This window comes from Brachyistius frenatus, unplaced genomic scaffold (assembly GCF_029030835.1).
Source record: "Brachyistius frenatus isolate BFR_SWC_R1_liver_20210118 unplaced genomic scaffold, ASM2903083v1 Contig_103, whole genome shotgun sequence".
NCBI classification, from domain to species: Eukaryota; Metazoa; Chordata; class Actinopteri; family Embiotocidae; genus Brachyistius; species Brachyistius frenatus.
Genome location: NW_027210702.1, coordinates 218,367 through 246,146, shown reverse-complemented (window position 1 = coordinate 246,146; position 27,780 = coordinate 218,367). Strand labels below are relative to the sequence as shown.

The 27,780-nt window shown below is 44.1% G+C and overlaps 1 protein-coding gene across 1 annotated transcript; it reads left to right on the top strand.

Moving 5' to 3' along the window:
• Positions 1-6: 6 nt before the first annotated feature.
• LOC138628681 (semaphorin-5B-like) lies at positions 7-27,780 on the top strand. Its single transcript, XM_069711852.1, has 23 exons — positions 7-170; positions 842-984; positions 13,468-13,641; positions 15,537-15,636; positions 15,842-15,887; positions 16,000-16,062; positions 16,142-16,240; positions 16,692-16,905; positions 16,994-17,279; positions 17,366-17,501; positions 17,975-18,182; positions 18,288-18,495; positions 18,972-19,089; positions 19,283-19,467; positions 19,630-19,773; positions 19,870-20,017; positions 20,368-20,593; positions 21,515-21,736; positions 21,814-21,984; positions 23,448-23,600; positions 24,010-24,045; positions 25,214-25,425; positions 25,520-27,780. The coding sequence occupies exons 1-23, from the start codon at positions 7-9 to the stop codon at positions 25,679-25,681; spliced, it is 3,618 nt and encodes a 1,205-aa protein (XP_069567953.1). The 3' UTR covers positions 25,682-27,780.

Here is a 27,780-nt window from a genome sequence, read left to right as displayed (position 1 = left end):
GGCGAAATGAACCCGGCAGACCCTGCTTCGGTCACACAAAGATACCGACGCGCTATTGGTCCGTTATCTCAAGTGTGCTCGCCGGCCATTGGCCCGCGAGCCCGCAGCGGGCACCGGCGATTGGCTGACGTGTATCCTCGGCGCCTATTGGATGATAGCGGCGCACCGAGGTGAACGCGTCACTCCCATTAGTTCATAGTGAATTACTAAAGCGCGGGAGTTTATTACACGGTTGCTAAGAAAATACACATCCTGATTATTTTAGGTGTGTGATGGACGGAGGAAGAAATACTCCAATCCAGATGAAAAGCCCAAGTTATACACGAATATTAAAATATTAAATAGACAGAAAAGGTCATATAATATAATATGAAGTACACCAGACTGAGTTGGGACTTTTTTTCTGCAGCAGGATGTTGAAGGATGTTTTCCCACTAGATGGCAGCCAAAGATTGTCCAATGATTTTCTTGAATTTTTTTTTTTTTTTTAATCAACGAAACTTAAAGAAGAGTGTTTGCAGGTCCGAAATACCAGAAGCAGCTGAAGATTTGTGATTTAACAAGTGGCCTTTTATTTATGAATGTATTTCCTTATTGTCCCTACAGTCAGCTCAGACAACATCCGTCTCCCAGTTAATTGCATTGATTGTAGTATTGGAGAAATAAACAACATAAATAGGACAGAACTTAATTAAATACATTTAAATAAAAAATAAAAGCGTATTTATTATTCATGCACAGAGACTCATGTCAAATCCTGGACTGTTCATTATGACTCACACAGGTGTCACTTCGTCACAAAAGCTCTTTATTACACATGTGGTCCTCTGTGTGTTGACAGCACCCCTACCGGTCTGAGTCCACCGTGCTCCGGTTCACGGGGGCTGCAGAAGAGTCCACAGCTGTGGGGAGCGGGCTGCTGCGCGTCGGATCCAGCTGCTCCACACAACTTGCATCTGCGGAGATGTCCTGAAGTAAAGAAAGGTAGGCTCGAGGTCCACTTTCAGCTTCCTCACGACAGATGTATTAACTTTATTTCATGGGCGAGCTAATGAGATTAATTTGCACACTCATCGGGGGTTTCTTCCATTTAGCCGCGGCGCTGAAAGAATTATTTGCGCCGAACTCCGTTCAAAAATGTAAGTTATTGTTGGTGAGCTTTTTAGAAAACACATTTCGACTTAAAACGTTCAAGAACCTTTTATTTAGGGTTCATCCTCTAATTCGGCGCTGCAGTTGTATTATAGTAAACATGTATTTGTTGAAAATCTAATGCTTGAAGCAAGACAGACTAATTATTTAAGCTGACGGTATATTAAAATGAAACGCATTGTTATGATTGTTTTTAAAAAGGCTGAGCTGCTCTTTTACTAAAAGAATTGCACTTTAAACCGGCACGTTGGTCAGGAGCACCTTTTCATATCCTATAACACTGACATTTTTTGTGTGTGTGTCCAACAGAGTATAGGTTTTATGGCTGATGCTCATTAATCTTTCTATCCTCCTATTGTGTGGTCAGGTGTTAAAGATGTTATTATTTTAATTTGAGAGGTTTAACTGTCGGACACGGGATGTCTTATATTTTACTGTGAAGTCCATTGTCAGTGTTTGTGCACTGGAAGCTTCCAGTTTCCTCATCACTCTTGTACAAGACTAGTTGTGACATCACAAATCATACTCTTCAGGCCTCCCGCTTAAATGCAGCTATTCGGTGAGCTGTGAGAAAGTTTGCTTTCAGCACATGATTGTGAAAACGGCCTTCTAGCGGCAAAAGACGCGCAGGAGTCGGTCGGGAACTTTGACCTGCCTGTAGACGTGATGGAGAGTGAATGGTTGCCTGTGTAAGCGTTTGGCCTTCGACACATGGGTGCTGGTCTGGGGTGCAACCTGCCTCGCACCCAGTGTGAACCGAGAAACCCCCAACAACAGCTGGACGTGTTTCCACCATCATTATTACCAGTGGTATCATTATAGGGTGAATTCATCACAGTGAACATTTGGATTTTTGTCAGTTCTGTCAGAGGCAGGATATTTAGCAAATAACAGAAGTTGTTGTTTTGTTTTCCACCAACTTTTAAACGGGCAGCTTAAAATCCACCTCAGAGCCAAATGGTAACAGAGCTGCCTCGAGCCCCTCACTACACAACAACGCTGCTGCTGCTAATGTATAACTCCCCTTAAATGGAAGTGGCATTAAATCATTAAACTGGATGCCTGAACGTGTTACCCACAGACCTCCACAGTCTCACGAGGTCAGGCTGAAGTGGAAAAGAAGAAAAAGAGCGAGTTTAGTGCCGAGGCTGTGATGGACAGGCAGCTGAAACAGACCGGGACTCAGAGGAGACTCTGTGAGTGAGCTTAACCTTTATTTATTCAGGGAAATTTCTTCATACTTTACTTTTTTTTTTTCCTCCGTAGAGCTGTTTAGAAAAAACACGGTGTTCCAGTCTCGACACTTGCATGCAGGACCATCGTTTGTGGGGATGAGCAGAGCGGAAAACACATTTTAAGAAACAATTTCTGAGCACGTTCAGGGAGGTAAACCTGCAACCTTTCAACCGTAGAAGTGCAGAGACGCTAAATGAGATGAAGAAGAAACAGCTCGGGGCTACCAACTCCTCAAACCACAATCTCTCAGTTTTACATTTCTATTTCTACACAAGTAAATAAACAAGTTATGAAGAGTAAATAAGACACTTTGGAGCTGTCAGACGCAGAATTCACTTTTTTTTCTTTCTATTTGGAGCAAAACCAGCTTCACGCTAAGGCAGATTGAGTATGTGTGATTGATTTCTCATTTTAGCATATTTTTTTTAATTACTTTTCATATCAAAATCCCAGAATGTGATGAAATTTAGTTTAAATGATTCTCCATTGGTGTCCCTGGGCTGCTTCTCTACCTCTTAACTGCACCAACCTCCCTGCCCCCCCCCCCACACCATCCACCGCCTGTTCCTACTTGTGTGTGTGTGTGTGTGTGTGTGTGTGTGTGTGTGTGTGTGTGTGTGTGTGTGTGTGTGTGTGTGTGAGAGAGTCCTGGAAGCAGGGTTTTATTGCTCTAGTAGGAAGGTGAACCTCGGTGACTGCAGGGTTTTTCAGAAAATCCACACAGTCTGTCTTTAAAAGCGGAGCAAGTCGAATGTTTGAAGTATTAAAAGTCAATATTTCTTTGTGACACAGTGGAGCTCTATGCGCTGCATAAGGCATCCATTGAGGGTGGTGGGGTGGGGTGGGGAGGTGCTGGTTTTGGGAGGTTAATAGTTGTTGGGTTACCACTGTAGGCCTCCTGGTCATGGATTAATGGAAACCACTGAAGATGAACTGATGACATGTTTAACTCAACAGCAGATATTCCTCATTAAAAAATTTTTTTTAGCTTAAAATCGGTTAAGAGGAAATTAACTTCAGACTCTTTCAAAATATATAACAAAAGGCAGTCAGACATGTTTAATACAGCGGGTGCAAAACAATTCCCAAAGAGCTTGTTGATTTGAACTTGACGTGCTCAGAAATGAACACACTAAAAATAAAAGACTCTTTCAACACCGAGAGGAACTCACAGGTGACTGAAAGAGTTTTAAACCAGATCCATTTCCAGAATCACAAGGTGATATAGAAGTTACTATCATATTCACTTGTTTGGATGACAGCTTGTTGGCCGTCTTTGAGCCCCCCTGAAGTCCTCCGTCCTCTGTAGCGTTCGCTCTGTGGCCATTTTTCACTGGTCCTGGTTCGCTCTTGCTCCCGCTCCCCTCTGCGTCTGCACTGTGCCGTCTAATCTTTCAGCCTCAGCGGTGACGGGAGGGCTGTAAAAACAGAGCCGGAGGAGGTCATACCCAAGTTTGCACAGGAGCGAGCCATTCATCCTCTCGGAGGGGTTTTGGTAGTGTGCTGTGGTGAGAGCGAGGCCGAGAAAGATAAATCTCCTGTTCTGTAAAAGTTGGGGATGAGGCCGGGAAGTGTTATTTGTCTCTTATTGTCTGCTGGGAAGCTGAACGAGCCTGTCGTTTTTCTGTTTATGATTTATTGGTGCCATTAATGTCTGAATAAGAGGTCACCCATTCGCCTTATCACATTAGCAGCCACTTCTACAGCCGTCAACAGGGAGAGGACCTGTCGTATTTCCTGCTCGTTGACACCGACAGGAAGTGGCTTGATAGAGTACGTCCACAAAAAGGAGGGAAACACTGTTTATGTGCAAAAAAAAAAAGGTCTTTTTGATCTCAATGTCAAACAGCCAACTGGTGGAGGTCATCATTACCAAAAGCTGAATTCTGATCTTGATAACACGCTCTGTATATATACGATAAAATACTTCAAGGTTTACTCACAACTTGAGTGAAGAAAGTGAATTCAGGCTTTACCTTTTAAGATGTAACTTAAATTCTGGGATGTCGTACATCTTGAAAAGCCAGTATTTTTTACTCCATTTGTTTCAGCCATCCTAGAAATCACCAGTACTCGGTATCCACAGTGTTCAGAGACGATCAGCGTGTCAGCAGTTGTGTTGACTCGCTAAAGCAAATATCACAAATGTATGAAAACCTTTCAGGAATGAGGGAGAGAACGCGTTCGTGCAATCGTGCAGTAGAATTTTAATAAAACTAAGTCAACACGTTGAGCAGGAGAGTGCAAAAATCACAAAAATATAAAATGCCAACTAAAACTAAAACTAGTTTCATTCAGGGAAAAAACAACGGCAGCATCCGGAGTAATTTGAAAGGTGCTGTAATCACGTAAACCTCTTCAAACAGTGGCTTGATTGAGCTTTACTGTTTGTAGTATTTTGTTGAAAATCTGGTTGCAGTTGCTTTCAGGATTTTATTATTTCCGTGTGTTTACTTGTACAAATTGTCACCGATGAGTCGCAGTCAGTCAGTCAAACCTATCGGCGAATGATCTGACCTTCTTCTTTTTTGCCTGCCGGCCGTCGCAGGTGTCTCCGGAGGAAAGTCTGGATTTATTAGTTCAGACAAACAGTTTGTTTGTCTGAACTAATGGAGTTTGCTATTGACTCTGTCCCCTGATTCATTTACACGCTGATGATACTGCAGCTGTGTTCGACCAACAACCAGCCTCATTTTGTATCCAAATCATTTAAAATCAACCGGGGGACACTTCCCGTCTCGTCTGACTTTATCTCCATTGATTGAAATGCCGAGAGTCAGTTTGGAGAAGTTAACCAACAATCCTCTGCAGCTCAGCAAACCGCCACTTTCTACGCTTGACTTTTACAAAGAAAACAGTGTACTTTATACTTTATAGGATACGAGGAACATACAAATCCTGATTCAACCTAAATGTGAAAATATCTGCATATAAATATCTGTTGTTTTCATCCATTATTTATCTGTAGATTACTTTTCCAATTGATTAATTCATTGTTTTGGTTTATAACTTGTAGAAAACACATTTTTATATCAAAGAATCTAAAGCGCCAAATACACTGATAAATATAAATATTTAATAATTATGCGTCACGTCAAATGAGGGCAGTAAATCCCACGCTAACTCTTCTTATGTATGAAAATATACAGATAGAAACTGATTATGTTGTTTTGTATACACAAGAAAATGTTGCAAGTGGCCTTCAGTAAAATGAATGGAAAAAAGTAATTCATCATTTAGGAGTACTGTTACCGTTACCGTTGGTTACTGATGGAAACCATTTCAAATACCCACAAACAACACGACACCAACACATTTCCAGCCTTGTTGAATTCAGGGAAAATGTTTCATCAGCATTTTTTTCTCTTTTTGCATCCTGTCTGCGTTATCCACCAAAACACGTCCTTGAAGTCTCATAAATGTGCTGAGTGCATTTCTGTCCTTCGCAAAGTGGATTTTTTTAAAAACGCATTTAAAGCCGTTTCTTCACTTCTACACTCGGCAGCCACCAGTCTTCTTCTTCCTTGCTTCGGCTGGTGTACATTACTTTGCATGTTCCTGCTCACACCTGTTGGTCAGCGGGTTAAACCTACTGCAGGAATGTGCCTCGTGTGCAGGAGACAAACGATCTCGTGCTCTACTTGGAAACTCAGCGGGGCACCTTTAAGTAGCGTCGGCGTGGGGAGGACGTGTGCGTGCGTTCACCAGGCGGTAGCAGTGTGCAGTTAATTTGCTTGGCGATCAGCTGACCGCTCTCGATCGGTGCATCCGTCCGAAAGTTGTAACAGGAAGTTGGTAAGTGCAATAATGAGCCTATAATCAAATATGAAGACAAAATGCAACTAATTCAAACCCTTGAGCTGATTACATCTTTAATGTGACCTCGTTTTGAACAAACTTAACCCCTCTCTCTTCGAGGAGATTTAACAGTTTGCTCTGCACAAACAGAAATGCCCCCCTCCCTTCCTCCCCCCATCTCACACACACACACACACACACACACACACACACACACACACACACACACACACACACACACACACACACACACACACACACACACACACACACACACACACACTCTCCCCCCACCTCCCTGCACTCTCTCTGGTCAGCGTGCTCCTGTGTGTCGATGTGCAACAACTTCTCTCTCGTCCGTGTTTCACACCTCTCTCTCTCTCTTCCACCATGTGAAGGATCCCGTTTGTCTACGAGTCCGTTTGGCGGCGATGCTGAAGCAGTAAGTTCATTTTGTGTGTGTGTGTGTGTGTGTGTGTGTGTGTGTGCGTGTGCGTGTGCACGTATCCCCCTGCAGAGGTCGGCTGTTTCAGTGCAATTACTTCTTCTTTAGTTGCTGTCCTTTCTGTCTCCGTGTCGACTTTTTGCGTCAGGCGGCCCGTGTCTTCTCTGCCCGCCTCATTTCTTCCTCTAATCATCTCTAAAACGACCCTTCACCTCTCCCTCCTCCCCGCTTCGCCCTCATCCTCAGCACCATATCACTCTGTCTCTGACTTCAGAGACTGCATGTAGCGTTGGAAAGCTCTCGGGTGATGTCTGGTGGATTTTCTCTTTGTTCTGTCTGCGGCACAAGTGCTGAAACTGGCATGAGAGTGGTGCAGAGGCGAGACGGGAGAACTCCCGACCCCGGATCAATAGTTTCAGTCTGGGTTGTGTAATTACGTCTGAATGTGTGTGTCTTTTATTTTTATTTTTTTGCCTGACCGTTTAATTGATGAACCTTTTTTCAAGCTTTCAGCCACACGTTGCATGTTTAAGATTCCCTTTTGCACCGAGAGTTTGTGGGATGTTCATTTTCCGTGACCATAAAGAGCAGATACCTGAAAATTTGGATGTAAAAAGTCTCTTTTTACGCCCCAAATAATTGCTGCCACTCTCCGTCTCCACTTTTAATTCATTACAGGACTAATAGTTGATTTTATGGTGTTTTCATGAAATTTATGAGCATCATTAATAGAAATTATGCTTTGGTCAGCATTAAGGACCAAATTTGATATGACAGCAGCCTCAGTGGATTAGAAATGTTGAGACCGTTAGTCACAAAAGAGGTTTAAAGCCAATAAAATGCTCAGACAATAAGTCTCGAGGACTTATCCTTGTCCTTGTGCAGTAGATCCGTGTTCACTTAAATATCCATTTAATAACAGTAGTGAGCGCTGCTTTGGTTCACAAGCGGAAACAAACTATTTAAAATGCTGAAATGCTTAAATCTTTAATCATCCTGAAACACAAACGCTGACTGAGCAAGTCTATTCATTCCTGACCTCGAGATCAATTTCACACTGGTTGCTGGTTTTGTCCGCGGCTTTCAATTGCAACTCGTGGTCTTCCTCGATGGATGGAGTTTGCCGAGTTGTCATAGAGACAGTTCAGTCGTCATCACGTGACCTAAACAGAGAAAACCAGCCGTGTGATGGCAGGTCGTTTCCCTCCACTTCAAGACTTCCTTATTTATTGATTATTCTTTAAAAATGTTGGATGAATACTCATAAGTTGTCACACACAGAAAAACACAGGCATTCAGTTGGAGGTGTGTTTCTGGCCTCCTGATGGATGCAGGAAGTCCACGATTCCCTTTTCTTCTTGTTCTCTTTTGGTCCACCAACTTTCGTCCGGCTCTTTGGCTGTTAAATGCTCTTGTCATGTCGACCGGCTTGTCGGTAACGTTGTCTGTGCTGGAAAAGTAGACGATTAAAGATGCTAAAGTCCTCCGTAGAGAGGAGACGGCCTGTAGGGTTGACGTTATATCATAAAACAAGGGAGTGGCCGTCCTTAGGATGGCTTCATCACCACCTTATCGTTCACATTATGTATATATAACCCATCACTTTAATCAGTTAGCTACTTTGCTGAATGGGTGAAAGAAATCTGCTAAAGTCAAGATAATGATCTGAAATGTTCAGACAAGACAGGAAGTCTTTGTTTTTGTGTTAGCTGCCGTGTTCCTCCCTCTTTTCCATCACCTTTCCTTTGCATTGATATAGTTTCGAAAGGACCAGCAGGCCAATAACCTTCAATCACACCCCACTGACGAGAGACGTCAGGTGTGACAGCGGTGTTGAGAGAACCTGCAGCTGAGTGGTTATTCTCCCAGAAAGCAGGAGAAACGGAGTCGGTGATGCGAGGGCGGAGGGAGACGGAGAGGAGTGATGGGAAGAGAGGGATCAGTGCAGCTGTGTGCCTCTTTAGGATTCCTGCTCTCTACCTCCTCTCGCCGGGGCCAAACCGGCATCATTAGGTTTGGCAAATTACCCGAGCGGCCATTGTGGCGCAGCCATGGCACGTTAGTGTGTCTTTTTAACTGTGGCTAAACTCAGTCTATTCACTTGTAAAAGAGAGCAGCCATTGGCAGATAGTTGGCAGGTCGCACAGAGAGGCCATTCACCCCGGTAGGAAGGAGCTGAGAACACTGCCTCGGAAATGGTCCTCCCTGAATATTTTGACGGAGAGACGTTGGGTGCCCTCTCAGTCAGTGTCCATTTGCTCCGACTAACAAATCTCCATGAACTGACTTCATTTGTAAATAATATGACTACTCTGTCTTTAGGGTTTGGTCGCTGTGAAGTAGTCCGAGAGAGAGTTCTTAAGGATCTGCTTTCGTTGTTGTTTTGTGAGACTTTTTTTTTCCTTTTCTTTTTTTCTTCTTACTTAAGGAGGAATTTGGAGTTTGGAATCGCAGGTTTTTGGGGTGGAGGGAAGAGGAGGGGATCCACTGTTCCTTTTCATGGTATTTGGATGCAGTCCAAGCACTCGGGTGGAGAGAGTTTAGGCAAGAGGCTGATATACACGGGGTCAGATGCTGTACTGATTTCTTTTATTCCTGATGCCACTGAGGAAAAAATTACAGGCCTCCCGCGTAAAGAAATAATTACTTGTAATTAATTTCCCCATCATATATCGCCTCGGTGAAGAGGATTTGTCTGGATTTTAATGAAGCACACTTAACATGTGCACCTGATGTCCCAGCATGCTTATTTGTTAGCCTGTGGTGGAAAACGCTCTGAAGCATTTTCAAGGCCTTCTGCGGTGCAGTTTTCGTAGTCGGGTCACGATATATATAATTACCTATAATAGCTGTTTCTGCAAGCAACGAGGGGAGATGTTTTATTCATGGTGATGGTAGAAGAAATAGCACCCTCACAGTGTCACTGTGGCTCCCCAGCTGATGTATTCAAGCTGAGTAACCTGCTTGTCATTTGGGCACAAAGGAGGTTCATCCTTGCATTACTCTCCCTCTACATATACAAGCGGCGGACTGAAGGTATCCAAGTGAAACACACCATGGGAGGGCCGTCCGTTCGGCTTCTGAAAAGACTCAAATGCTTTCGTGTTTTTTTTTTTCTTGGAGACAAAGCCAAGAGTGCTTGAATAGAAAGTTCTTGAAATAAAGAGGAGTGGGTTCTCTGAAAACACACAACTTCCATGTTTCTTAAATATTGTATGAACGCTCTAAAACACTGAGATTTACAGAAAAGATTCCCGTTTTTAAGGTTTAAGCTGTAACAATCTGCTTCCGCTATACTCAATATGCAAATTGGTTTGATTCATTGGTAAAAAAAAAAAATATAGGATCTTTAAGAAAGCGGCAAACAGAGCATCCAGGATGTTAAATCTGTTCCTCTTAAACTTCAGAGTCCAGCAACTTGCTGTCTCCTGAAGGAATAAATCTCGTGCGCTGTGTAAAGTTTTTGCAAATGTGACTAAGTGCTGCAGAGGCACTAATACTCTGTCCAAACTCTTGTTAATGTGTCACAACATTTCCACTGAAACGTTGAGAAAAACTCTGCAGGCTGCAGCTAGTTCGTCTGGCTGTCGTAGAGTTTGTGTGAAATGATTAACAAGGTAGGGGAGCAAAATAAGGTTTATTTTTTTCCACTATTTTTTTAAATCTCTACAGGATAATTTGACTTCATCTGCCTCCTAAGTAGTGTGTCAAAGAAACAGCCTGAGAGAAGACAAACTGTCCTCTATGTGTAACTGTAAGTCTCTATGAAACTATGCATGAATTATTTCTGCAGAATAATTCATTTCCTCAAAAATGTCATTGCTTACAGGTTTAACTCTAAAATAACACATTGTTGTAACAATTACTTAATGACCTTATTAAATGTGAAATAAAGAATATATCCTTATTAGATTAGAAAAACGCAAATAGGGAATAGTTTAACCTTTTACCTTTTTTAGCTTAAGAAACTTCAATAAATCAAGAGTGGCAGTAATACATGTCTAAATAAAATGAAATGGCAGGTATATGTCCATATATGGGCATAGGATTTAAAGAAGAAGTGAGCAGAGAGCTGTTTCTGTTGCAGAGTTAGTTTACATCTCAGGAGGTGATGGGCAACAGACCCTTCTCCCACAGTAGTGATACTTTCTCATGACTTAAAGGCCTCTTAAAATGATCAGCAGGACTTATTTTCAGAAAAAGGCAGTGTTTGGCTTTCATCTTCACACCGCTAACGAGATTCATCTATTTATCCTGTAAACATCCAACAGATAAATGTGTTTAATTCAGCCATGTTGCAGTGTTTTGGTGTCTAATCTTGCAAACGTCTACAAAGAAAGTCTACGTAAATTTAGTTTAAGTACTTTTAGTGAGGTCCCGTTTGGAAGCTCATATGTGGGAATTAGGCCACTATCTGTCACCATGCAACAAGAAATCTATCTAGAAAATGAAAAACAAGCAGAAAAAAAATATCAAGACACCACTGTAGACTTCAAATATGCCTTTTAAACGCTGCTACTACATAATCCATACTTTAGCACGATACAACCTCTCACATGCGAACCTCTGTGCTCCATGTTGAGAAATGAGGAAAATGAAGTGATCAACGTCTTTGTGAGCGCTGAATCTCTGACTGCCCTTCAGCAGACACAGTAGTGATGCAGAGTCTGTGTTTTCTCAGCTTCACAGGCGCAGAGGGAGAGAGACGTGTCCAGAGAGAAAAACACCCGGCGAGCAGAGCTGTAATTCATCTTAAAAGATAGCCATACTTTGGCGTGTCAATACAGCGAGGCCAGGTTTAAATTGTATGCGCCGCACAGCGACACAGGTCCTGCAGGTCACATGTTCACTTGCTGTTCCTGCGGTTTTTCTCCCGCAGTCCAAACACATGCAGGTCACATGAATCGGAGACTCTGTATTTCTAATCTCCCCGCGGGTTATTCAGGCTTTATGGTGTTTTTCCAACACAAGCAGCCACATGAATGAAGGAATGAATGTTCTGACACGCTCACAGCTGCAGGCTTCAATGTTCGCTGCTTTTTTACTTCCTACTTTTCACACGACGCTGGTTTCCAACCAAATCTTTAAGCAGCTCAGGTTCAGTTTACACTTGGCAGAAAAAAATGTGTTGCGGCACATTTAAATGCACACAATAAGTACGTCTGAGCTCTCAAGCCGCATTAGAAGCACTGAAGGATCATCGTTTCAGAGAATTCAGAGTTTTACTGATTTATTTTTCATTTATAGTTTGAAAAATTCAAATTGAAAACGAGTCTGCAGCCATGTTTGCAGCTTTGTGAGACCGTGGCGCTTGGAGTGAGCTCTCATTGTCACATTAACATGAACCGTCCTGCACCGGGCGGCTGTTAAAAGCCCAGTGGAAGCTGTACAGGAGGAGGTCAGGGTGGATGTTTGGGCACACAGTGTGCCTCGTTTTCCATCACTAAACTTTATCAAACGGAGGTGGCCGACCTGAAAATACTATTCTGTCACGTCGGCATGCCGTCATTGTCTTTAGCTAATCACAGAGGGAGAGTCTGCGTCCTTACATTTCCCCTGAAGAATCTGACTGACGTCTGCTGCTGCTCCCCCCCCCCCCCCCCGGTCGCACTGAATAGACCGATCCCAGAACATTAGGCCTCTCACTGGCCGGCCTTTGCACGGCGAGAGGAGCGCTGCCCCGCAACAAAAGCGAGGGCCAGCGGTGGAGGCTCTGCTCCTGTCGCTTCATTAAGCAGCAATGTGAGACCCAGCAGGTTGAAAAACCTCTGCCATCCTCACACATTCAGTCCTCGCGGTGAGCAGCAGACAGACAGACATTCATTCTTTACAGCGAGCAGCAGCTGCAGGGAAACCGGTGGAAGGGTTAAAGGAGCAGACGGTCAGAGTAGAAGAGGCCACTTTGAGATAGTAACAAGACTGAGGACCTTTTAAACCAGTTTATCCTTCAAGTTCAGACAATTTTATAATCTAACGTATCCTCTAGTCTCCCGTACTCTTTTCTCTACGGACCTCAGGTGACTGTGTTTCCTTTCAGCCCTGATAAAACTTAAATTTCATAAGCTGGTTTCAAGTCTTTTATGTAAACTGACACTTTCACAGCTTCAAAGGATGTCTGAAATGTTGCTTCCAGGTTGATTTTCTCCTGTTTTCAAGCAACATAAAAACTCGAGACTTATTCTGACTTCCAGCTCCTGTCATCAGTCCAATAAGAACATTGTCTTATTTATGTCTTATGTCCATGTAAACTTTGTCTAAGGGCCTTTGCTGTGACCCTTGTGCCCAAAGTCATCATCAGATCATCATCTGTGAGCAGATTTGATGTCTGTAACTGGATTTTGACGCTGACACAAAGACCCCTCATCTGGCTCCCAGTTCAAAGTTCACGCCCCGTGTTTTTGGCCCCGGGCCCGGGCTGGTCTCTGAATGGGCCTCCTCAGTCAGAAAGACCTCCATTGATGGCACCCTCGGTTGGAGAGTCGGCATTAGAGGGATCGGCGGCTCTGGCCTTTTGAGGTGAATTAGCCATGACTGAGTCCTGCTGACAGTGAGGGGCCGGACACCCGGAGCAGACAGACCGAGGCGGCGGAGGGACCAGTGGGGTGGTGGACCGGCAAAACTAATCTAGATGGACAGAGAGAAGGGAGGGTGTGTGCTAGTGTGAGCTACTGTTCAATAGATATTTTCAAAGTCTAACCGATATATGCGGCATTAAAGATGGATGACGTACAATTTTCTCCTACTAATTCTGTACGAGCAGAAGTTTATAATTACGAGCGAAAAGACTTGACTTGTTTTTTTAATGAGCCTGACCGATTTCTCTTGTGCTCCGACAGGTGATTCCCGAGGACCCGATAGAGGACTGGATGCGGTTGTAGCTATGGTTACGTGGGCCCTCTCCCCCTGTGGCCTTGTGCTGGTCATCTGCTCGTCTCTTTGTGTGTCCCAGCAGCCGCACATCAAACCTGCAGAGTGCAGCAGAAAGGAGCATCCCGTCGCCTCCTACCAAGGTGAGCGCTTCAGTTCCACGGTGTTCGCTAAAATGCAGGTACTTGGTGGTGACGCGCTGCAGATGTCAACATCAACAACCGATGGTACAGACGGGAAGTAAAGCATCTGAAATATGAAGTTAATGAAACACTTATGTCATGTGTTTCCTGTACGAAAGCAATTTTTTTGTAGACTCTCTTCACGTGTTTGTATATCTGTGTTTGTTCCCAAAATCGGAGTCTCGATTTGTAATTCCTGCGTAGTTAACTTGAGAGGTCAAAGTATTATTACAAGACGGCTGCTGGAAGTGGTTTCTCCTTCGGAGCGGTGGGATTAGCGTTTTGAACGTGAGCGTGTGCACGGGCCGTCTGCGTCGCCGCAGGTCATTATGTACACAGGCAAGTGCACAAAAGCAATTTGGATTCAACAGCTCTCCGAAAATCAGTGCTTTTGCAGCAATGGTTGGTATTCAGGTTGTATTGTTGGCTTCTTTCACAGCGACTCAAAGTGGAACTGAGAGCAGGCGACAGCGATGTTCAGCTTTGTTCCTAAAAGGCATCTTGACACAGCGGTTGCACAAAAAAACCTCCCAAACCTGTTGATGCACATTTTACGGGCGATTAATAAAGAATAGCTGTTATAAAGCACCAGGCTTGAGCTTAATATAAGATGATGAAAGTCTGGCAGAGTTCAGAGCTCTCAGGTGGCATTAATCTGAATTAATGAGGATTTGCTGGAGTTGTTTTTATCTTGTGCATCAAGGCTTGCGATGGGACACATTAAAAGTGTGTGTTAACGCTGTGGAATTATTCGCCAGTACACCGGGATGTAAGAATTTATATGAAATTAATAAGTGTTTTGATGTTGTGTCTGCGGCGCGGCCTCATTAAATGTTCTTCTTCTGTGAAAGGGCCTTTGATGGTCTTATTTTGACAGGACGTCAGTTTACATTCGGCTCAAAGGGCTCGCCTGGCAAACCATGCTGTTATTGTTTTGGATACATTCGCAGCAGCAGTAATTTGCTCTCAAACACTGTGGGAAAGATTAATTTATTGCACGTCTGTATGTGGTGTGTTCACCCTGCCCAGAGCTCATGTAAAACAGGATTTTAATCAAAACCGTGTAATGTAATCCCTAATAAACTTCATTTGTACTGCACCTCTCACAAAGAAAGTAATTTATAAAGTAAAAGATTCAATATTTTAGCAGAAGAATTAGATTTATGCAAATAGAAGCACAGCGAACAAAATCAAAGAGCAAAGTAAGATGAACGAGTCAAACTAAGAACACTGGAATTTTCTTTTTGTCTCCCCCGACTCATTTCATTATGGATTTAGCATGAAATCTAAATGAAATCGCTCCACAGTACCACGACCTGTGAGAGAGCAGTGTGAGGGGATGGTGTGGGTTAGCCAGCAGCTTCAAATCCTAAATGTACATTAAGTTCAAGATCAATCATCAGAAATATTTTACAGCAAGACAAAAGAGAGGGTTTGGATATGAACTCTTTTAGAAATGTTTTTTAGACATATATTGGAGGATTATAACTTGTATTCTTACTGCAGACTGCTTTACTCTATTTATGTCCTGCCCCTCAGTTTTAGAAACTAAATCTAGATCTCTGTTTCGTCCCTGGACTGAGCCTCCACTCTGGCGTCAGGTTCAGAGGTCACTGGGAGGTTGTTAAGCTGTCAGACTGTGGGATCAGGTGGTCAGCTGAGTTACTGGAGAAAAATGTGACACAGCAGTTAAAACACTCGGGTGGAGCTGCGAGCCAGGTACCATTTGGTAGAAAACGCTTCCAAGGAATCATATTTTTTCTCTTCATTCTCTCCTCCATCTATTTCTGAACTCCTCCTCCTCCTCATCCCTCCTTCTTTATTTCCCTCCTCATCCTTTTGTTTCCCTCGTTCAGCTCTGAGGTCTTGGGTGTGGGAGTTCTCCCATCCCGGAGTGAAGGATTTCTCCCAGCTCGCGATGGACCTGAGCAGAAACCAGCTCCTTGTCGGAGCAAGGTGACAAATAGCAGCGCAGAAAGCAGACAACACTCAAACAGCATCCAGTCAGCACAAAGCATGGTGCCAGTATACAATGTTGTAAAGTAAACGTATGCAATCAAAATGTTAAGGGGAGAAAGTGGAAAAAATATACAGGAAAATAGAGACAAAACAACATCACATTTACATGGAAGATGATTAACATATAAAATGTCTTTTACAGAAACTTCCTCTTCAGACTGAGTTTGAGTAACGTCTCCCTCATTCAGGTAAGATTTGTCAAATTGCATGTTGAGTTGAGCACAAGTCCTCTAAATCCTTGTTCTGTTAATATTCATGAAACAAACCAAATTCTTTCTTTCTTTTTTTTTTTTTCCTCAGGCGACAGAATGGGCACCCGATGAAGACACGAAGCGTTCATGTCAGAGCAAAGGCAAATCTGAGGTAGTGTGTTGAGTCACTCTACTCAGAAACGTATTGCATGAAACGGTCAAACTGAAGCTGTGGTGGATTTTGTCTGCAGGACGAATGTCAAAACTACATCCGGGTCCTGTTGATAAGCGGCAGGACGCTGTTCACGTGCGGGACCAACGCTTTCACCCCCGTCTGCATAACCAGGCAGGTTAGTACAGCGTTAGTATTTTCATCTTAAATTAATGCTCCAAATATTTTTTACTACCAATGCCATGTAGTTGTTTTCATGTAAAGCAAAGGAAAGCTACAGATTCTCACATAAACAAAACAAAAAAAGAGAGCGAGAACCAAAAAAGCTGATGTATTGTTCTCTGGAAGAATAATTCATATTGCACAGATTAACTGACTAAAAAGGAAAAGAGTTTTCTGACCAAATAATTGATGAACTGCCTTATCATTTCAGCCCTGATAAAGAATAAATAATTTTGGTGGCTTTATTTTCCACAAGAGTCCTAAGTGGTTTTGTGCATTTGGGAGGTGGTAGCCCGAGATTGCATCACTCTGTCCTGTAGTTAATTAAAAGTTTTAAAATAAAATGAATGAGAGGAGAGAAATATAATTTTTCCACCCACTAACACAGTTTCCCTCCTTTCTGTCAGGTTGCTAACATCAGTCAGGTGCTGGACACGGTGAACGGCGTCGCCCGATGCCCCTACGACCCGCGGCACAACTCCACCGCCATGGTAACGGAGAAGGGCGAGCTGTACGCTGCCACGGTGATTGACTTCTCGGGACGTGACCCGGTCATCTACAGGAGCCTGGGGAACATGCCGCCGCTGCGCACCGCCCAGTACAACTCCAAATGGCTCAACGGTGAACAAAGCAACGATCTGTTTTCTTCTGCCTCGTGTTCCCCTTTGTCTCTGACCGACATGTTTTATTTTCTTCTCGCCACCTTCAGAGCCTCACTTTGTGTCCGTTTACGAGATCGGTCGGTTCGCCTACTTCTTCCTGCGAGAAACCGCCGTTGAAAACGACTGCGGGAAGATGGTGTTCTCTCGAGTGGCTCGGGTCTGCAAGAACGACATGGGAGGACGTTTTCTTCTGGAGGACACCTGGACCACCTTCATGAAGGCCCGCCTCAACTGCTCACGCTCAGGAGAAATCCCTTTCTACTACAACGAGCTGCAGAGCACCTTCTACCTACCAGAGCAGGACCTCATTTACGGCATCTTTACCACTAATGTGTGCGTGTCGTTCATTTAAGGAGCTTTTCGACTCATCCTCTGTCAAATCTGCGATCTCACCATGATGACGTCCTCCCTTCCTGCAGGAACAGCATCTCAGCCTCGGCTGTCTGCGCCTTCAACCTGAGCTCCGTCACCCAGGCCTTCAACGGACCCTTTCGCTACCAGGAGAACCCCCGCACCGCTTGGCTCTCCACCCCAAACCCCATCCCCAATTTTCAGGTAACTCACAATATATCATTTCAAACTGGATCCACGATGCTCACGACACAGCAGACAGCTTTATCCCACCACAATTGTCGAGCGATTCCTCAGAGGCTTGTAAATATGTTTTTTTCAGAAGACATCCATTTAATTTCTGTATGGTGAGCACACGTATCTACTTGCAGAGAATTGTTGTCCAATGTGGTCACAATAAGAACTGAAAACATCTTTGAAATGCTGTCCAACGCCAGCTGCAGGGACATTGTAGTGTTTGTATTTCACATGCATTACTTTGCATTCACCCTGCTGCAACTCATACCGATCTCAGTCAGTAACCTAGCATGCATAAAAAGTCTCTTTTGAGTTCATCTTTCCAGTTTGAAGGCATATTAATCAGTAAAATTACCTCTCGGGGGATAAAGAAAACAAACTCGGAGAGTCTGAGTCTTCAACCTGAACACCCGACTGCTTCCTTCTTCCTGCCTGCTCAGTGTGGCACGTTAGAGGAGGGCGGCCCCGGGGGGAACCTGACGGAGCGCAGCCTCCAGGACGCCCAGCGGCTCTTCCTCATGAACGACGTGGTGCAGCCGCTCACCGTCAACCCGCTGCTCACCCAGGACAACCTGCGCTTCTCCAAGCTGGCGGTGGACATCGTGCAGGGCCGAGACACTCTCTACCACGTCATGTACATCGGCACCGGTAAGCAAGACCCGACGGAGCAATTTCATTTTTGTCTCTGGCTAAACATAAAAAAAACATTCCTGGATAAAATGTGCTTCTTTCCTGTTTGTCTTGTCCAATCAGAATACGGCACCATCCTGAAGGCCCTCGCCACGACCAATAAAAGCCTTCATGGCTGCTACCTGGAGGAGCTCAGGATCCTCCCCGAAGGGAAGACGGGACCAATAAAGAGTCTGCAGATCCTCCACAACGACAGGTCACTGTTTGTGGGCCTCGAGGACCGACTGGTGAAGATCCCATTGGAGCGCTGCTCCAACTATCCAACAGAACGGTACGATCCTTCAGTCCTATACACTCCCGATCTTTGAGTGAATATGATTCAGTATATATATTTAGTATAAAGCAAACTCAAAAAGTGGGGTTTCTGCTGCTTTATACTACTTTGACTGATTTATTTACTTTAACCAGACAAACAACGTGTGAGTGATCGAGTCAGAAAGGCAACAAACGCTGACAAAGATGATTATGTTAAGAGCTCAGTTTGTTTTCCCTGTAAAGAGGCTGCTTTTGAAATGTCAGTCTATATTTTGGCAAGACTCACAGCAGACATTACATAAGCAGGCTATTAATGAATTTGTTGACAACCTTTCAGAAATATCGCACGATGTACTGTAAATTAGTTTCTCAGCGTTATCCCCTCAGGCAGACAAAAACACAATGCTGTCTTGTAGACACTCCTGTGTAAAGACTGTTAGACGAACAAAGCTGCGTCACAGAAAGGCCGTCACTGACTACCTGAACTTACAGTTACTGCATGGACGCCCGCGACCCTTACTGTGGCTGGGACCGCAAACAGAAGCGCTGCACCACCATCGAGGAGAGCACCAACATGAACCAGTGGACCCAAAATGTCACTGAATGCCCAGTAAGACACAGTTTGATAGTCATCAGTCTTTCACAAGTGATTCAATTTGTTTTTTGTTTTTTTTAATCACATTAAGGAGAAAAACATCTATTTTAGTCATATTTTGCTGATAGAGCAGTTTCCAGGACGTGGAGCTGCACCGTTTAAACTCATATTTAATATAACATTATTCTCTCTCAAATCCTCTCTGGAGATGAGGAACCTGACGCAGGATGGCGGTTTCGGTCCCTGGGCACCGTGGCAACCCTGTAACCACGACGGCGGCGAGGGCTCCGTCAGCAGCTGCACGTGTCGGTCCCGCTCGTGCGACGGGCCGACAGCCAGATGCGGAGGGTTCGAATGCAAGGGCCCGACCATCCAGGTGGCAAACTGTTCCAGGTGTGTTTGTTTTTCCTGCAGACATTCAGGATGTCAGTCCGAACGCTTTAAAATCAACCAACTGAACTGAATTGTGAATTATCTCTCTGGCTGAATATGTGCTGTGAAAACAACAATCCTCATTCCTTCAGAGATCAATTCCACTATCTCGTTATGTCTCAGGAATGGCGGCTGGACTCCCTGGTCGTCATGGGGCCAGTGCAGCAGCAGTTGTGGTATCGGATTTGAGGTGAGGCAGCGGTCCTGCAACAACCCCGCCCCCCGCCACGGCGGTCGAATCTGTGTCGGCCAGGGTCGAGAGGAGAGGTGAGGAGGAAACGTAGTTGTCGTCGAGGACAGAAACATCCTCACCATCGCTACAAATATCATGACCGCAGTCTTTCTGTGTGTTTGTGCCTCCAGGTTGTGCAATGAGAAAAAGCCGTGTCCCCTGCCAGTGGTGTGGACCCCGTGGGGCCCCTGGGCTCACTGCAGTGCTGAATGTGGAGGAGGTGTCCACTCCAGGACCAGAACCTGTGAGAATGGAAACAGCTGTCCTGGATGTGCAACGGTACTGCAGTGTTTTAAAAAAAAAAAAAAATAAAAAAAAAGAGTTTAACTCAGGTCATTTTTCGGCTTATTTGAAATATTTAGAAGTGAGGAAATCTCCAAAACAGAAAGAGTTTGTGTCTTCACTGTAACCAGAAAATATTTAATTAGTCCCACAAAACGCAGTTAATGGATGCATCATAATCCCCTCTAGAAAAACAGTTGTCTGTGTTGTCTGTGTTGTCTGGTTGCAGTCTGCGTCTCTCTCTGCAAGCTGTTCATGATGAATGTGGAAGATGGAGCAGCAGCAGAAGAGACAACAGCCTGTGACGTCATTAGTTTCCATAATCGTTCCTCTGTCCTGTTTTAAAGGAATATAAAGCCTGTAATCTGGAGGCTTGCCCTGAAGTCCGCCGCAACACCCCCTGGACCCCTTGGATGCCAGTCAACGTCAGTCAGGACGGGTCCCGCCAGGAGCAGCGGTTCAGGTACACCTGCCGGGCGCTGCTGCCCGACGCCCAGCAGCTCCAGCTGGGCAAGAAGAAGCTGGAGACGCGCTTCTGCCCCAACGACGGGTCCGGATCCTGCCAGACCGACTGTGAGTACCGGGCAAGCCGCCCTCTCTCTGTTTGTCGGTTGCCAGCAGGTGTCCTTGATTGTAACCATGGAAACACAGCAGGTGTGGTGATTACCTGCGAGAGTGCAGGTGTATCCAGATTCCACTTTGACTGCAGGAGGGCTGTACATTTTTAGGTTTAAATCTGTCAGTCATTTTTATAAAGCTGCTTAACTTGTCCCAACTCTAAAGACCAGTGTACTACAGTGTGTCTGTGCAGGCTGCTGATGGCAGAGCTCCCAGTCCGCCACAATAAACACAGCTGGCTTCACGTCTGTGGACATCAAGCAGCACTTTGATTAAACATCATTGAGCCGTTGTGGGGAAGCAGGTGTCCACTTCTTCTATCCCTTTAGACACATCCCGCCTTTTATTTTTCTCTTTGTGGAATCCAGATTGTATGACTGAAAATATAAATAGGATTTTTGATTTAGAAATCCTGTATTTACTCCAAGATAAGTAAAGCTTACAGGGTGAGAATGTCGTCTTATTGTTCGTCTTTAATTACGCTCTCATCTACAGAGGAGAGGATCTGAATGAAATCTATCTGCCGACCTCATTTGAAGGCCTAAGGAAGCGCTCCTAATTCATATTTAAATAATTAGTGTTTGTGTGTGCCGATGTGTGTGTGGGCGACATACAGGGAAATCTAGTTTGCTTCGACCCACATTGCACTTCACTAATTAATGTTTCATAACAGGCTGCTTGCTGAGTTTGGCAAAAAGAAGATGCATTTCTGTGGCTCGTATTTGAACTCACAGAGCATTCAGAGTTCCTGAGCAGAGTTCACTCATTCGGCAGGATGTTTTCACTTCTTCTGTTCGGTGCTCATCATATGAAGAAAGACAATGCTTGCTTTGTTTATGGCGCTCTAGGATTTTCACTTTTCTCGTGTGTTTCCAGCTCTGGTTGAAGACTTGGTGAAGACGAGTGGCCGAACTCTGGCCCCGCCTCAAGGTGCCCGATGGGGATCCTGGGAAACGTGGTCCGGCTGTTCCCAGCAGTGCTCCAGAGGCTTCCGAACCCGTAAACGTAGCTGCTCCACGGCAGAAGGCAGAACCAACCCCGGCGCCTGTGTAGGATCCCCGGTGGAGTATCAGGACTGCAACACTCAACCCTGCCCAGGTAACAGGCAGCCTCTGACTGTCGGTGCAGCTGCAATACAGAATACATTACATGAATCGTGTGTGTGTGCGTTACAGTGAGCGGAGCCTGGTCCTGCTGGTCCTCCTGGTCCCAGTGCTCATCCAGCTGTGGAGGCGGGCACTACCAGCGGACTCGGACGTGCAGCAGCCCGCCTCCTGCCAACGGAGGAGACATCTGCATCGGCCTGCATACTGAAGAGGCCCTCTGTAATACACATGGGTGTGAAGGTATGGAAGCTGATGGAAAGCATATATATATATATAGATAATCAGTCAGTCTTTCTGGCTGTTTTCATTTTCTTTGACTTTTCTGTGATAAATAGTCCTTTACATTCAGCTGTGATATAATTAATGAAGTAATAATTTTGTGATAACAACAGCTGGCTGCCACCGCTGTATTTTTTGCAAGTGTGGGACGCCAAGCTCCATTTTTCATGGAGTTACTTATTTGATATATGATGACGCAGAATGTTCATCTGCTCTTTCTTGTAAATTACCTTCTTCTTTTTTTTTATTTTTTTTTTTTATACTTAATCACATCATTTTACATGAAGATTTTTTAAAACAGTTTTTTGTTGTTGTCATATGCGCCAAAACTTTGCCTCAAAAGTGCTCGACTTCCAGACTATAATCAAAGCAAAGAAAACTGCAGCTGTTAGCGACAGTCTGCTGGAGCTGAACTATTTCTTTCCTCATCTATCATAACTGTTGCATCATAAACACCCTCCATGGATTCACCCTGTCTACCCAGATTAAATAATGGGGCTTACACGGACAGTGACGGGGAAATCTCCTTCACACAGCTAGTGACGAATCAATATTTGTGTTGAGAAGGCAAACAGCGTGGCTGTCGGAGACTAATCCCACATGCAGTAGCTGAAAGTCAGAAAATAAATTAAATAAATGATGAATAAAAAAAAGCATCAAATGTTACAACTGATCTGCATTCAGATTGAAGCAACTCTTTTATGCTTTTACTTTCACATAAAAGCAGAGACACGAAGAAGGAAATTGCTGTAATCATCTCCTGATCTATTTTCTGCTTTTGTGCAGTGAACAAAGTAGCAGGAAAACAAGGAGGCTGCTGACTGATGATAATGACCACGGTCTCTCCACGGTTTCTCTCCGCACTCACACAGGGGGTGAAAATAATTGTTTGATGGCTCTTTAAATGCACAGGAAGAAGAATGACATTTTTAATATATCTTATCACAGGAGAAATAAGTAGTTAATTCCTTTTTGGAGCAGCCAACCATCGACCACTTTTTTTGGAAGTTCAAAGAACAACCCACTCGATTGGGTCCGGTTACATAAACCAATTAAAACATATACCTTTTTATGTTTTATTTCTGGGGGATTTCTTTTGAAGTGGGGGTATTTAATGTTGCTGTGAGGGAAGTGCTGACGCTGCACCTTTAACACAGAAATAAAACAAGGAGATAAGCACACTGGAGCAGATGTCAACTTCTCTACCTCTGCCAAAAAGGTGGTGGTTTTTTTCTGTTTTTGCACACTAAAAAAAAAACATTAAAGCAGGAGGATGGCAGCATTTATTGACTCTGAATCAAATTTGTGTCCACGGTTTCAGTGAAGGAGAAAAAAATACATGGATGAAGAATCAGCACATAAAAAAACACTGTTTTTTTGGTTGTTTTTTTTAAACCGTCTCCATCTGCTCTCTCCTCCGTCAGCGGGTTGGGGGGATTGGACCGAGTGGGGGGATTGTGATGAGGAGGGTCTACAGCATCGCACCCGTCGCTGTGGTGACGACCAGGAGGCCGAGGTCAGTCTCTGCCAGGGCAACGTCACCCAGTCCAGGCCGTGCCAGCCTCACGAGGTGCCAGGTACGCACGCGCTTCCACCGGCAAATTGCCGGAACAGCTTTGCTCCGTGTTGTAATTTTTTTTGCAGCCTGCTGCTGATATAAGCTGGAAAAAGAATTCACACAAAAGTTGAATCAAACACAATAAATGCTGACTTGTTCACTCTGCATCCGTAGAAATTAAAAAAGATGAATTAACGGAGACGTCAGCAGTGTCCCTGCCTTCGAGAACAGAACAGAACCTTTGAGAGAAATTAAACAGCTCTTGTCGTTTTTGTTGTTTGATGTTTTGGAGCCGTGGTAATTTTCCTTCACTACATTGATGTTTTTCTTCTTCTTTTATTTCTGTCTGTCTGTCTGTCTGTCTCTCCAGTCATTCTACCTGGACAGGAGGACCAGAGCTGTCTGTCTGTCTGTCTGTTTGTCTCCAGTCATTCTACCTGGACAGGAGGACCAGAGCTGTGGAAGTGAGTGAGAACAAATGATGTCTTTTAATTTGTTCTGCCCCAAATATTTCCAGCTCACACACACACACACACACACACACACACACACACACACACACACACACACACACACACACACACACACACACACACACACACACACACACACACACACACACACACACACACACACGCATCACCTGATTTTCTTCAATTCCCACCAGAAAATCTGCAGAGTTTTATGTCCTCCCTATCATGCTACATCCAAACCATGCCTCGGTGTGATTGCCGTCTCTGAACGCAACACCTTGTTATTGTTGCCAGGTTACAGAGTTATTGGCTTTTTCCCCTCTCCTGATGTGCGCCACACAGCTGGTACCACATTGACTTTCATTTGTGGCCGGGGTCCCCGTGTGGCGCGAGATTGTCCAAAATGTGGAATCGATATTGGTCCTTTTGATAAAGTTTGATTGCAGCCAGATAGTGACATCAACTTTCATTTTGATGGAAGTTGCTTCTGTGCTGCTCCTCTCGCAGCAGAGTTTCAGGATGGCGGTAACAGTCAGCGACCTAGGATCCCTTCACGAATTGTTTTCCAGTTCCATCATGACAACTTGCTGTGAAATTAATTGTGAATATTCACGGTGCTCAGAGGATGGACTCTGTTCTCCTTTTGCACCACTTTTAAAGCAAAGCTTGCCCTTGCACACAACGTGTGATATATCTAATCTTTGCCATTTGGCTTTCCACGCATTTTGTTTTTCTATTTGTAAAACAGCAGCCAATCAGAGTACCACCTGTTTGGATCAATGAAAAAAAATCAAAAGTTTTGGCCTTGATTCAGAGGTCTGGGACCAGGCCAGGTAATCCTATTAAAGTTGCTGATTGCCCGATTTGTGAAGGGTAGTTTCTGTGTGTTTGTCGGGTGTAATGAACATTGCATTACTGGCCTCTAAAGCCCTCTCTGGAGACATCAGACCTGCCTCATTACCGCTCCAAGTTTCACACCGGCTGCCTGATCAGACTCCTTTCTTCCTCAGGGTTACGCAACATCCTTTAATTTCCCTAACTGCAAATGTTTATCGTCTCAGTTAATCATGACCCTGACAAACAACATTTAGCCTACATCTCTCAGTCTCACTGGTTCATAATGCCTCTCTTTCCGCCTCCTCGTCTTCTCTGTTTTTAGCCTTCACCTTGTTCCAGTTGGTCGTTGTGGGCTTGGCCAGTTTCTTTGCTGCAGCCCTCCTCTCAGCTCTGGCCTACACCTACTGCCACCACCTGAACCGAGCATCGGCGGAGTCGGCGGTCATCCACCCCAGCACGCCCAACCACCTCACCTACAACAAGCAGGGCAACGCCACGCCAAAGAATGAGAAGTACATCCCCATGGAGTTCAAGGTGGGCTGGACTTTCACTGCGACTCTCAACTTTGTTAGTCAGTTTAAGAAGACTAACACGAGAGTAAAACCTTTTCTATTTCTCCGTCCCGCAGACGCTCAACAAGAACAACTTCCACGTGAACGACGAGACGTGCAACCACTTCCCCTCCCCGCTGCCCTCCAGCAACATGTTCACCACCACCTACTACCCTCCCAGTCTGAGCAAGTACGACTTCCACCAGGACTCGCCCTGCAGGAGCTACATGCACAGCTGAGAGGCAGCCGGGCCCCGACAACCAACCAGCCCTCTTTGACACCTCGGTGAAGGGTTCGCTCGTTCCAAAAAAGTCTAAAAAAGGATTGAAAAATCTAAAAGTAATCACCAAAATCATTCTCGTGCTCAGATTTTAAATGCTCAGTTCACATAAATGACGTCTTCTATCTGGTGTTTGTTTATGTTGCCTACAAAAACTAAAATGTACATTTAAAAAAAAAAAATGTCAGAAATAGACCTCACTGTAAACAGTTTAAAAGAGTCTACTTCTTCAGTAGAAAGTTGTTCCAGTAGCAACTCCAAGCATCATTATTGGCTCGTACTTACAATATTTGTATTTTATCTAAGATTGAGTTGCTGCATTATACAAACAAGTTCAAGTTTTGTAGTCTGCAGCCCTGGCATGTGAAACTGCTGTCAAAATTTGCAGCCATCGTTGCAGTCTGACGTTTAATCTGGTGCTGAGGAGAAAGGGTTTGTTCTTCAAATCCCCCTATTCACTAAACTCAGACTGTACAGAGCAAATTCTACAACAATGTGATAAAACATAGTGTAAATTTACAGCTTTTTATTTGAGGCAGAAAAAGAAGAAGAAGAAGTGACCGGTTCGCCGGTTGCAGACGATGAGCCAATCATCAACGAGGATCTGCGCGTCTTCAGGTCGACCGCTGTCCTCGCTGTTTTAGACTGTGCGAGGCACGATGGCGCGATTACAGAGGCTCACACGGACCAACACAAGAGTGCAGGAGGAAGACTCCTTTGTTTTTCCTCTAAATGAAAGCACTAACTCTGACTTCACGCAGCCTGAAGGTGCTCCGTAGTGTGAAATCAATCTTGAAGTCGACTGCAGACATTGTACGTACCTGGATCCACTGGACCAAGAAGAGACTCGTCCGCTGGTTAAAAGGACTTCAGAGGCCAGTAGAGCTCAGAGGACTCGGAGACTGTTCTTACGTGAGGACTGATATCTCTGATTACAACCCCACAAATGAAGTAACAGTGCATGGAGTAACAGAGACTTGCAGATTTCTGGCTTATTTGCTTTAATTTTCATGCTTAGCAGAGTCCACGATGAAAAAAACCAACACTGGAGATCATTTTTGACACACCTCACTATGTACTGTACATTTTTAAAGTTTATATGACTTCTTTTAGGCGTGTTCACAGATGTCACTGTCTTGATATCTCTATCTCTAGAAGTGTGGGAACACCATCCATATTTTCAGATGTTAATGCTTCAAGGTTATTGTTCTAAAATCACCAAATATGACGCAGCTATAACTGAATATTTCAACACAACGTGAACGGTCCGTTATGAATCCGCAACACAAAAGTAACTCGACTTTAAACCGGAGTTCAAATATTTACCGTCTTGTTTATTTTCCAGGACGGTGTTCTTCATATTTAAGTTAGTCTGTGCACTCAAATGTAAATGTCATATCTCGTGTTTTTAAATTGTAAATACCAGGAAATTAATTCAGGTGTGTCTCTGCATTTTTCTCTAGCATGAAAACAAACTGCCCCGACACCACAACACCGTATGTGTGTTTACGTCTGGGGGGACTGCACGCTGTCACGAATATACACTCCGTGTTTGTGTAAACTGTACAAATGTGTTTGTATGTGTGCGGCCAGGAGGATGGAAGTATTCACTCAGATGTGTTTTGCATTTAAAGGCATCACATACACTTACAGTTTGACGGAGGATCCTTGAATCAATTTGTTTTGCGCTTAAAAAAAAAAGCTCCTCTGCTAAATATGATTGATGTGAATTTGACTTATCACTGCCTTTTTGGACACTGTGAACTTTTGGTACTCTATATTTTTGTATAATGTACACTGTAAAAAAAAAAAAAAAAAAAAATCCAGATAATAAATCAATTTTGGTTTATCCATCCTAAATGCTTAAAAATATCACTGTTTTTTCGTTTTTCATAAATTTCACTTCTATTTTGATTTATGTTTTGGCATTTTTATTCCCTAATATTTGAATTCTCAAAAAACACTGGACACCTGCACAACAGATTGTTGTATTTTGATATTTGTATGACTATTTATCATGTGTAAAATGAACAAATGCTAAAAACGGTCGCTGATTCA

What these genes read in the sequence shown, in the direction of transcription:
- LOC138628681 (XM_069711852.1), top strand. Translation starts at nt 7, where the DNA reads ATGAACCCGGCAGACCCTGCTTCGGTCACACAAAGATACCGACGCGCT. An exon ending in CCGTCTGCATAACCAGGCAG is followed by an intron (nt 16,241 to 16,691) that starts GTTAGTACAGCG and finishes CCTTTCTGTCAG; the next exon opens with GTTGCTAACATCAGTCAGGT. An exon ending in TCCAACTATCCAACAGAACG is followed by an intron (nt 18,496 to 18,971) that starts GTACGATCCTTC and finishes CTGAACTTACAG; the next exon opens with TTACTGCATGGACGCCCGCG.